Below are 12,574 nucleotides of genomic sequence, written 5' to 3' on the forward strand. Positions count from 1 at the left end.
GAATCGCTCTGTGCGAGTGGCTCCATTCGCACAGAGCGATTCGCTCTGTGCGAGTGGCTCCATTCGCACAGAGCGATTCGCTCTGTGCGAGTGGCTCCATTCGCACAGAGCGATTCGCTCTGTGCGAGTGGCTCCATTCGCACAGAGCGATTCGCGGGGGTGGGGGTCCACGGCGGGGTGGGGGTCCACGGCGGGGTGGGGGTCCACGGCGGGGTGGGGGTGGGGTTTCAGGGCAGGGTGTGAGTGTGGGTGCAGGGGAGAGTGGGGGTGCAGGGCAGAGTGGGGGTGGGGGGGCAGGCCAGGGTAGGAGACTGGGTGCAGGGCAGAGTGGGGGTGGGGATGCAGGGCAGGAGACTGGGTGCAGGGCAGAGTGGGGGTGGGGATGCAGGGTGTGAGTGTGGGTGCAGGGCAGAGTGGGGGTGGGGGGGTTAGGGCAGAGTGGGAGACTGGGTGCAGGGCAGAGTGGGAGACTGGGTGCAGGGCAGAGTGGGGGTGGGGGGGCAGGGCAGAGTGGGGGTGGGGATGCAGGGCAGGGTGTGGGTGCAGGGCAGAGTGGGTGCAGGGCAGAATGTGGGGGCAGGGCTGGGTGCAGGGCAGAGTTGGAGACTGGGTGCAGGGGCACAGTGCAAAGTGCTGGGTGCAAAGTGCCAGGGCTGGGTGCAAAGTGCCGGGTGCAAAGTGCCAGGGCTGGGGCAAAGTGCTGACTGCAAAGTGCTGGGTGCAAAGTGCCAGGGCTGGGTGCAAAGTGCTGGGTGCTGGGTGCAAAGTGCTGGGTGCAAAGTGCCAGGGCTGGGGCAAAGTGCTGGGTGCAAAGTGCCAGTGCTGGGTGCAAAGTGCTGGGTGCAAAGTGCCAGGGCTGGGGCACAGTGTTGGGTGCAAAGTGCTGAGTGCTGGGTGCAAAGTGCCAGGGCTGGGTGCAAAGTGCTGGGTGCAAAGTGCAAGGGCTGGGTGCAAAGTGCTGGGTGCAAAGTGCTGGGTGCAAAGTGCATAAATATTGTGTGGGTTCTTGTACTTTGAAAATATTGTTTTTTATTACATCATAACAAAATAAGAATGTTAATGTAAATTTTAAGTTGTTTTTTAACATCCAGTTCATTAAATTATTTTAAATAAACGAAAAATTTGCATATTGTTTTTTTTTATCCGATTAATCGATTAATCGAAAAAATAATCGGCCGATTAATCGATTATTAAAATAATCGTTAGTTGCAGCCCTACTCATGATGTTCAGTATCATTCATATTATTCTTTAGAAGCAGTAATCATTATGATTTATGTGATGAGATCCTAAATCGTGGGGGATTGGGCATGAGAAAGGGTTAACAGCACAGAGGATGGTTATGCTTGCTCACTATGATGATTTGACATTGGATTCATACTATTGTCCGAAAACAAGAAGGGACCCCAACAAAACAAAGGAAGGAAAAACAAAAAAACAGAACATGACCTCCGATAAACTTCCTCAAAATGGCAGAGCTTTCAGGCAATTCATCTCCCCTGATTGGAGGAACAGGGAGAGAGTGTGCTCAAAGGCTCCACCCTTTTGCGGAAGTTCTTCATGCGGTTACTTCAACAAAAGGGCGGAGCCTTCAGGAAACCTTCTCCCCGGTACTCCAGAAATTCACCTCCAGAGGTCATGTCTCATCGTCCACAGAGAAACGGACGAGGAATGAAGACCTCTCTTATTATTATTACTGTATTTGCTCGATTATAAGACGACCCTGATTATAAGACGACCCCCCAAAATCTGAATATTAACTTAGGAAAAAAAGAAAAAGCCTGAATATAAGACGACCCTAAAGGAAAAAAGTTTTACCAGTAAATGTTAATTCATGTAAACTATTTTTTTTAATAAAAGCTATGATTGAGAAAAATATATTTTTTTTGTTTTTATTTCTTGTATTTTCCAACCTGTCCCCCAGTTACGCACATCTGCCCCCAGGCTTGCCACACCAATATGGCACTGTGGCCCATGATATGCCTTTTAACCCTCTATATGCCACTGTGCCCCATGGTATGCCTTTTGACCCCCTATGTACCACTCTGTCTCCAGAAATGCTTTATACCCCTATATCCCATTCTGGCGTTTAGGGGGTTAAAATGCATATTATGGGGCAGAGTGGCATATAGGGAGGTATAAGGCATTCCAGGAGGCAGAGTGGCATTAAGGGAGTTAAAAGGCATTATATAGAGCACTCTGCCTCCAGAAATGCCTTATACCCCTATATGCCACTCTGGCATTTAGGGGGTTAAAAGGCATATTATGGGGCAGAGTGGCATATAGGGAGGTATAAGGCATTTCAGGAGGCAGAGTGCACTATTAAATGCCCCCTTAACGCCACTCTGCCTCCTGAAATGCCTTATACCTCCCTATATGCCACTCTGCCCCATAATATGCCTTTTAACCCCCTAAGTGCCAGAGTGGCATATAGGGGTGTAAGGCATTCCAGAAATGCCCTACACACACACACACACACACACACACACACACACACACACACACACACACACACACACACACACACACACACACACACACACACTTACTTACCGGTGCTTCCAATTTCCTGCTGTATTGCCGGGGCAGCGGGTTGACGTCTCATTCCGCGGCAGCCGGAAGGAGGTGGAGTTGGCAGCGGGGGTTTGTATGCGTCCGTCGCAAATACCTTCCCCGGCTGTCAGAGATCAGGAACTCTGATCTCTGACAGTCGGGGAAGGTATTTGCGACGGACGCATAGAAACCCCCGCTGCCAACTTCACCTCCGGAAGCACCGGTAAGTGTGGGGGGGGGCGACGACAGGAGGATCCAGGTCCCCTGCAGCGGTGCGGGGGATCTGGATCTTAGTCTCCTAATCAGACCTCTATTTGAGGTCTGATTAGAAGACGACCCCGATTATAAGACGAGGGGTATTTTTCAGAGCATTTGCTCTGAAAAAAACCTCGTCTTATAATCGAGCAAATACGGTATTTATTGTTTCATATAGCGCCATCAACTTCCGTAGCGCCATCAACTTCCGTAGTACAATGGGTAGACAGGACATAACAAGTAGTATGTAACATAACAAATTGACTAACAGAGACAACAGGTGAGGAGGGCCCTGATCAAACGAGCTTAAGCAGTGGAGGAAGAAAGAAGGCAGAAGGAAGAAGACCGAAGAACAAGATGCAATAGAAATAACTGAGACAGGGACACTGAAGCAACCGTCAAAGAAAGTAGGGAGACATTCAGAGAAAGCGAGAGAGAATGTAATAGAACGTGAATGAGTGTGAAAGAGCGTGAGGGAGAGTGTGAAATAGTGTGATAGAGCATGAGAGAGTGAATGAGGGTGACAATTTTATTTCTGAATGTAAAAACCCCTTAGATTTTTGTCAGAAACAGAATTCGTTGTCCAAAAACAAATGGACCAAAAATGAAATGAAAAGTGTCTTGAATGGAGTAATTTCTTGTTATTTACAGTACTGGTAAATATTATGTCTATGCTATAAGCAGGGCTGGATTTCCCATAAAGCACTGAAGGCAGAGTTCTAGATGGTTAATATTTAGGGGCCCCATCCACACCTTCCCAGCATTATTCAGATCCCAGCATTGCCGTGTATAATCTCTCATAATGATTTTAAGGCACGGGGAATGGCTGACGTACGATAACTCCACAAACATATAAAGAAATTCTACGCAATTAAATACTTTTCCAGTCCCTTTAAATTAGGGAATACAAATATTCAGTCGCTTTTGTAAATCGAAGTTCGTATACAAAAATCACCATAGCAACCATGTTATGTTCCTACATATTAGGTGTTTTTATTGGTTGCTATGGTGATATGACCAAACTTTGCACCAGTCACTTAATCATATGTGTCATTCCTTTTTCCTACACTAATGGTTTATGATTTTCTTGTCGTATATTAAGTGCTTTTATACATCACTAGAATTAAAGATGATGCAAATGACCAGGAATTCTGCTGCTGAGCCATTATTCCAGGTTTTCTTTTATAGTTTTGTGCGTTAATGGTCACCTGCTAGTTGCAGGAGGTAGAGGAATGTATAAAGATTATTCGCTCGTGTTGTGATCAGGCATCATAAAGAAGTATTTTATTAATGGGCTTCCTGCTGCTTCTCATTCTGTTTCAGGTCTGAAGCTGGGAAATATGCCATTTATTGTCAGAGATGCGTGGATAGGACCCAACAGAATGGAGACCGTGAAGCTAAACCTTCGAGGATGGAAATCCTTTCAATCCTTCTGAGAAATCCTTACCACCACTCCCTGCCGTTCAGCATCCCTGTGCACTTCATGAACGGCACATACCAGGTAGTAATGCCAATACGTATCTAAGTCTATTCCCCTACGTTGTAGGGGGGTCCTGGAACTCACCTAATTGAGCTATGAGCTATGCAGGGACAACTTGGCCCTTCTGCAGGGTTGGACCTTCAAAAGGCATGGTGAAGTCACTGAAACCACAACTCTCTTTTTTTTTAGTGAATAAACCCCTTTATGTGTGTCAAAGCTCTCACATCTACACATCCTAATGTTTCTTCTAAGCTATAGGTGTGTGCAGTCTTCCCTGCCACCATTCTTTTTATGTACACATTAAAGATATAGGCAGAGTTACTTAAAGCACTACAAGGTATAGAGATATACCATGTGAGCTATGGAAAGAAAATACGCAAATTTGGTAAACATAACTGGAAACTTCTCCTTTAACGCTGGGAAAAAAGGGAAGCTGCCTGGGCCTGGCTTACATTCAGGGCATCCAATGTGGTGCAATTGGGGTGGGGGGGCATTATGGCAGGCTTGCTTAAGACCCCACTGTCGTTAGAGATGGTCCTTTTGATGACCTGCTTAGAGGATGCAGAGCAGTTTAAATTACTGGGTTTTTTTTCGGCTTCTTCTTGAATATATAGCTGTAACATTATGTTACAATTACCCTAATTATGTTTAATGATTTTGTTCCAGGTTGTTGGATTTGATGCCTCAACAAGGGTTGAAGAATTCCTCTGTACCCTTAACCAAGACATAGGCATGAGACATCCAGCAAACTCAGGCTTCGCTTTGTTTTCTGATGATCCATCTGGAAAAGATTTTGAACACTACCTACAAGGAGACATCAAGGTAAGTCAATAATTCCACGGAGTTCCATGTTGGCTATATTTATGTCACCATTTAGCACAATGGCTGTGAGGGGTGGACGGAATAGTAATCGCTTAAAATGCATTTTTAAATGACATTAAACAAATCACATTTTTCAAACAATTATAATTATTTTGAACAAAGAGGGTCTTAATCGCTAGGAGACTGGACATCACAACTATACATGGGGGCATCAAAACTCATTGTTCATGGTGGCCCATTGGGCAACAAGGTTTCTCATCTCCTGGTTTCACGCCCAACCCCTACTGGATTAACAAACTAAATTCACTCAGCAGTGCTGCTTAATGTAAACTTTAAAGTCAAGGGCAGAATGCAAACCTGGACTGGCCATCAGGCACATGGGGCAAATGCAATAAGTGCCTGGTGCCTCCGACCCCTTATCACCGCTCATGCGTCTCATCCAGTGCTCTAATATGCATTGAATTTGCTTTTGATGATCTTTAATTTGCATTTGTGCTTTAATATTATTTACCAGAGCCATTGCGTCAGGAAAGAGTTCTCCTTAAAACCTTGACTTTCATCTCTGGTCATTATAGGTATGTGATATTATCTCAAAGTGGGAGCAGGCATCTAAAGAGCAGCACCCTGGCAAATGCGACAGCACCCGAACTGTCCGCCTCACCTACAAGAACAGGTGAAGATCCTTTCAAATGATTTATAACTCATTTATTAAGAGAACGAGGACGCAGCCGTCATCCTGTAGATCTATAGAATTTGTTGGAAACCTGATGTGTCTGAAGAACTGTAAAGTTCAAATAATAACCCAGCATTGAAAATTGAGCATACAGCAAGTTCTCCACTTTTCCCCTAAGTCCGTAAAAATAGGATTTATTCTGGTTGTCCTTGGTTTTAAAACGTCTTGACTTGGAGCTGAACAAACCTCAACCACCACTTACTTGCCTTCGGGAATCTAATTGTAAATTGGACATATCTGTGCCAAAGGCATCACGCTCCGTAAGTCATTTTTTGCCTCTTTAGTTAAAAGCTGTATTTTTTTTTTTGGTATTGTATTGCAGGCTAAGTTTTTCGATGCAGGTGCGAGGGGAAACCGAGAGAGAAAAGCTACTGTTAATGCACCAAACAAATGATAAAATCGTTAATGGCATTTTTCCAGTAAATAAGGAACTGGCGCTGGAACTGGCTGCTCTACTGGCCCAGGTAACCTCTGAGAAAGAAACTATGTATACCTTTTAATGCAATTTTCAAAGCAATTACTTTTAATGAAGCATTTAGCTAATGCGCAGAACACCATCAACCATTAATTATACAATTTGAGGTCTGTATGTAAAAAAAAAAAATGATGTCCCAAGGTGGTTTTTAACCTTCACTTGTTCTATTAATCTTGCGCTTTTCCTGTCCTGTACATTGCAGGTGGATAATAGATGTGAACGCTAAGGTATTATTAGTACATTGTTTTAATGATGCTATGTGTACAGTAATGTGCCTAATGTATGGAATAATGGGAGTAAATGGGAAGTAAATGGGACTTAAAAGAAACAGACTCAAAGGTGAATTAGCAATGATTTCTTTTTGAAGCAGTGGTTCTCTAAGAAAGTAGATAATACTATATGTTTCACTCTGATGGTCTTCAAAAATAACAATCTAAGAGAAAGAATTAAAATTAAATAAATATATATATATATATATATATATATATAAGTGAAATAACTATGCATTGTTTAGGGACTACCCATATATATATATATATATATATATATATATATATATATATATATATATTTTCTTATAAAATGCAATACATTTATATATTTAATATATAAAAAAAATCTCATGCAGCATGTATATATAAAAAGCATTTGTATTAATGTTGAACAAAAAAAGGAGAAGTACACCCCATACCGCTGCTCAGACTCAGCTATCCTCCAAGCTGTGATCGCTTGCTCAGCTGGCGGTCCCCCAACCTTTATACAATGCTGTTCTGCTTAAGCTGACTGCCTGCCTGCCTGCCCTCGACTAACTTTCTTGCGCAAGCAAAGTGCACAGAGTCTATAAAAAGTTGCCGGCTGAAGTTTATAGGCACCGCGAGGAGCTCTTGTTAGGTTATATCAGTGCTCCCTCGCAGCAGGTATAAAATAAAAAATGGGGGTATTATGTATGCGGACCATGGGCTCCTCTGGCCCACCCTGAGTGATGCCACTGCCTTCACACTCACAATTTTACAATTTGTATTAATTAAATTGAAAAGAAATACCCCCAAACCCCCATATGTTTGCTGACTGTTCTATTCTTTTTTTCTCATTAGGTAGAAATTGGAGACTTTGAAAGGCCGTCCCTAGGTGGCCAACTCAAGTCAAATCAGACACTGAAGCAAGCATTGGAGAGATTTTACCCCAAAAAATACAGGGTTGATTGCACAGACGAGCAGTTCAGGTAAAATCCTGAAAGATGTTGATAGATGTACAATAATGTCACTGTACAGATCTTTGCTTTGGAGGATACAGACGTTTAACACATTGTATTAAATTCCATATTATTCCAACATAGCATTTGCCAGCCGAAAAGAACCATTCGGCAAATCTAGTCTGCCTGAGGTAAACCGTAATCAGTCCTTGGCTTATTAGAACCTTGATATTTTGTACAGATATTCATGTGTGTTATATTTTTTATTTTTAACGGATTAGTATGTAGATTCTATTCTTCTATTTTTACCTTCTTCAATGTTTTGTTATTACCATGTGGAGTTGATCCTTTCTATGTGATTAATCCTTCATGCACTCCATGTGTTATATAGTTCCGCTAAGCATATATAAATGATTGTTCTTTTATAACTAAACAGCTGCACCTTACTTTAAATCTGTCACTAAATGTTAATCTTAAACGCTGATTTTTACAGACAGCTTCACCAGCAGCTGGCAACAAGATGGATGGCACTTAGAGGTCACAGCGGCTTAGACTGCGTCCGAATTTACCTCACCGTGGCAAGAAAGTGGGCCTTCTTTGGGGCCACGCTGTTTCCAGCCAAAGTAAGACATTCAGCTTTGTGTACCAAGGATTAAGGATTAGGTTCATGTGGCATTCCCTTTCAGTCTTTATCATAGGCCCATCCCTAGTATTACTTCTAGTGGAGAATGATTGGGCATGGAAATTAAATTGGTTTTCCTACCAGGTTTTGATTGTAAAAAGATTAGAGGGGCCATTTGTGTGTTCTTATGTTCTCAAGTGGTATAAAAGTGCCAAATTTCACCCACAGCCTGTACCTCCAATGCCTTTTGAAAGTTCCTCTGTGTGGCTTGCTGTCCATGAAGATGGAATTAGCGTTTTGGAGTATCACTCCATGGTATGTTGAAGACATTTTGTTTACTATTACAATTAATGTGTGTGTGTGTGTATATATATATATATATATATATATAAATATATATATAACCAAAATATGTTCTTAGCACTTGACTGTTTGCAGTATATTATTAATTAATGTGCTGCTCAGCCACATGTTCTCTAGACGTGTGCAAAAATCATTTTGGGAAATTTTTCGTTTTGTTTTTGGACCATTCGTTTTTGGACAGCAAAATGTTGTTTCCTTCCCTTTCATTCAGACAAAATTCAAAGGGCTTTTTCCATTCAGAAACTAAATCTGTGCTCTCTCTCACACTCTCATTTACTCTGTCAATGTCTCCCTACCTTTTCCACCGGCCACTCATTTACTCTGTGTCACAGTCTCCTTTTCTGCAGCTTCTTCTCTTGCCTCTTCTTGTTCTTCTGCCTTCTTTCTTCTGTCACTGAAGTTTCAGCGAGAGTAAGTATGAGAGCAACAAAAGCGTTCTGTGCTTCTATTTTGTTCATTGGGGGTCCCTCCTCGTTTTAGGACATTTGTACGAAATAACGAAACTGATACATTTTGTTCAAATAAAAATTGAAGGAATCTGAATAGCGTTCTAAATAGGGAATAGGATTTCTATAGAATATAGAAAGTTTAAATAGAAACCAAGTTTAAATGTTAATTAATTTTATTTGGCTTAATTTTACTGTTCTATGAAAATATTTAGGGTAATAATAAGCCCTAATAATAAGTCAGATCCTTTGAATGTATGGACTGTGAGAGGTGCAGAAAGTGTTGGCTCTAGATAATTAAAAGATAATAATAATAATAATTATAATAACCCAAAATGTCTGCAATGCAGAACTGGCCCATGAATGCCTAAAGTAGGGAGGTATAAGGAGTTGGCAAGGATTTAGAGGATCGGAAGGTAATTCATTGAGGGTTGGGAGTAAGGAAGACACAGGAGATCAGAATGGGGCAAGGGATTCTGATTAGAGCTTGGTTACTGCCGGATGATCGTGGGGAAAATTGTTAAAATACTTTAGTTAAAAAATGATTTTCCTTACAGCAAAAAGGTTTTTATTGTTGTTTTCACTCTCTGTGTTTACTTCTCGTTTCTTTATATATATATGTACCCCTTAATGTCTTCTAAATGTCTTGAGCAGGCATCGCATATAGATTCCCATTCAAACAAATCTCATAATCCTGGCACTTGTATTTTGTAAATTTGCAGCGATAAACTCTAATAAACCAGCACTAACACAAAGCATTTCATGAAGTTAGAGTTCTTTTCTAAAAACCCTAGAAACAAAGGCATTAGAAAGCTACCTCCATAGGTGTATCAGTAAAATGGAAAATTGCTTATTTATGGATTTATTACAATCCCGTTAGCTTTTTTTTTTCTCGAAAACAAATACTCTCTAGACATATTGCTTAATGCTCCTACATCCCATGAAAAGCATAATAGCGGTTTTGTGGTCTTTTATTAAGTAAATGCAGTTCTTTGTCTGAGAGTTTTCAACACAGTTTTTGTTTGAATTGGAAATAAAAATAATGTTTTGCTTTCTTTCCACCCACTCTTCTTCTTCTTAAGAGGCTGCTATTCACTTACGTATATAGGAGTCTAATGACCTTCGGAGGTCACCACGATGAATTTATGCTGGTAGTTAACAACACGCAGACAAAGGAAAAACCAACTGAAAAACTCCTGTTTGCCATGGCTAAACCCAAGGTAAGTACATTAGCTGAAATACACGCCTGCATCGCTAACGTAGGCTTTTAGGACTGAAGTACTCTTACGGGCTGGGACACAAAAGGCAGAAATTAAGCACCTGTGGCTTAAACAAAGCCGTGTTTATTATCCTAGCAGGACGTAGGTAGGGGGAAAAAGGCAATTATAAACTATAAGACCCGGCGATGTGATTATGGAACGCTTGTTCCATTGTTCCGCTAGTCTTCTCCCTCCGGGGTTCCACATTTGAATTATACAAATAAATGGAGCGAGGCAGAAGTGAGAGGGGCTTTAAACTGTGCAAATCAGATTGCTACTATTAAAAATAGCAGGGTTAGTGGCACCTGAATTACATTTCTCCTTTGCAGAGGAAAGTTGGCAGTCCAAACCCCATTTAGTTATTTGTTTCAGAAGTCTATGTATCTGTTTTTTTTTTAAGAGGTCTTTCAGAGGATTGACTTCTTGAACTATGTTTTCATCAATATTACCAGCTGTGTCTTTGCCGTAAAGGTACCATGGGTAAAGCAGAAGTCAAATTGTTAGTAGCTCATCACTGTAGAACCGTGTTGCTTTGGATACTACTATGGGTAGAACAGCTTATATGAACAATGTGACCACTGAAAAATTGTAAATAAGTGAAAAGAGGCTTCAAATTCGAAATGATTTAAAAATATACTGAGAGGGTCGTCTACTTCTCAATATTCCAAGCCTCTTATTAATGGGTGCAGTAGAGACATGGACAGCAAACTGGACTCTACACAGACTTTTTATGTGACTTTTTGACCTATTGATAACTATTTGTGTGATTAAGGCATCTGAAAGAAGGATAATGCTTTTTCAGTCATTCCCTGCTCTATACGCATTAGTGTAACCTTTGGGCTGTAGAACACTGTGATACGCTCGTACCCCGCAAACATGCTGAGCTCCTGGAAAAGGGGGACAACTGGGGACAGCAGTAGTTAACAGCATGGCTTACAGGCCTAAGGTGTATTTGTCCATCTCCTGAAATGCCAAGCTTGATGCATGGAGACCCATTCCCTGCAATGGCTGCTGAAATACGTGTTGATTGAGTCCCTTGTGCTGGGGGCACTTTGGGATCTGGACTAACCTTATGGATGGGAGCAGCAAAATATACCTCATTGTAATTTTACGAATTTATAAGGAAAATGGATATAGCGATTTGGTCCAAGAGAACATGGAGTTCTTTTAGCACCTCAGAGGCCTCTTATTCTGTCTAAATCAGAAATATTCAAGGTCAGGAAAGCTTGTGACTAAGGCCTAATATCCCATTGGAATCTCTAAAAGCATGGTTTCTTGTTTAATTACCTCTAACTCTCCTACTAGGACATGGGAGCTCAAAAGTACAATACTCTTTTCTCCTCCATTGGTGACTGTTCTTGGTGGTGGAAGGTGGTGTCCAGTAGACATCTCACAACTCTGTGTAACAACATAGTGACATTATGATGACTGTCTTTATCCTGGTACATGTCTTCAATTTTTATAATTCCAATAAAATCCGGTAACCATGGTTTTACTGCTCTTGTGTTTCAGATATTGGAAATAACATTGCTAATTGCTAATTACATCAATACATTACAACAACAAAAGGTCTCTACCCATCATCTATCAGCTCCCGCTTTTCTGTCTGCCCAAGGTGAAGAATCTAAGAATAAGCAAATGGCCGGCCAGTCCAACCCATCAAACAACAGGCCTACCAAGGGCCCTACTCTGCTTTAAGGACACCAGCTTGTGCGAAGTATTACAGCAATGTATTTATCTTGGTAGCTGCTCTTATGTCTAATACGACTCTTTTCCCATGCAAACATAGACCCCCCACCCTGATCCACAATTACATGGGGGGGTTTGGAATGGTGGTTTAGCGAAGGTAGTGAAAATGACATCATAGCTCTGTGCGCATAGACAGAGCAAAGATCACTTCTACTTCACAGTAACGCACCATGTTGCCATCCTAGGTCTGCTTGGCCTCTGCTTAAATTTGATACTGGCTATTTAATAAGCTGTTATCCAGTTATACCTACTTTATCAATCAGGAGCCATAAAACAAAGTATGTTTGCATGCATTATAGTTACACAGCATAGTTTATTTGTGTCTGTATCTAGCTTGTAGGGGCTGCGTTCAAGAAAGGTTTTTGAGTATTAGCCACCCTTTAACAAGTCAAATAAAACATTGTGACGCATCTAAGCAGCGGATATTGGACAGAGCCACAAAACATATTAGTGTGGGCTTATAACACCTCCTAAAGTGAAATGAAGATGTTGTTACTGAGGGGTGGGCATTAAACACCGAAAATATCTCATGACCTACTCTTTTATGTAAATTAGTAAATCCTTAACAATAATATAAAAATTACTTTACAAAAGTCAAACTATGTAGCATTCTTAACTTTTATTGTG

General features: G+C 41.3%; 1 protein-coding gene across 2 annotated transcripts in view; it reads left to right on the forward strand.

Moving 5' to 3' along the window:
* PLEKHH2 (pleckstrin homology, MyTH4 and FERM domain containing H2) overlaps positions 1-12,574 on the forward strand; it is a 54,561-nt gene extending 41,987 nt beyond the window's left edge. For both annotated transcript variants that reach the window (XM_053459717.1, XM_053459716.1), the window contains exons 22-30: positions 4,130-4,307; positions 4,953-5,108; positions 5,684-5,781; positions 6,164-6,305; positions 7,411-7,538; positions 8,002-8,131; positions 8,359-8,445; positions 10,022-10,159; positions 11,711-12,574. In XM_053459717.1, the coding sequence (XP_053315692.1) occupies positions 4,130-4,307; positions 4,953-5,108; positions 5,684-5,781; positions 6,164-6,305; positions 7,411-7,538; positions 8,002-8,131; positions 8,359-8,445; positions 10,022-10,159; positions 11,711-11,896 (1,243 nt within the window). In that variant the 3' untranslated portion in view covers positions 11,897-12,574. The remainder of the gene's footprint in view (positions 1-4,129; positions 4,308-4,952; positions 5,109-5,683; positions 5,782-6,163; positions 6,306-7,410; positions 7,539-8,001; positions 8,132-8,358; positions 8,446-10,021; positions 10,160-11,710) is intronic.

Source organism: Spea bombifrons, chromosome 3 (assembly GCF_027358695.1).
Source record: "Spea bombifrons isolate aSpeBom1 chromosome 3, aSpeBom1.2.pri, whole genome shotgun sequence".
Classification (NCBI taxonomy): domain Eukaryota; kingdom Metazoa; phylum Chordata; class Amphibia; order Anura; family Pelobatidae; genus Spea; species Spea bombifrons.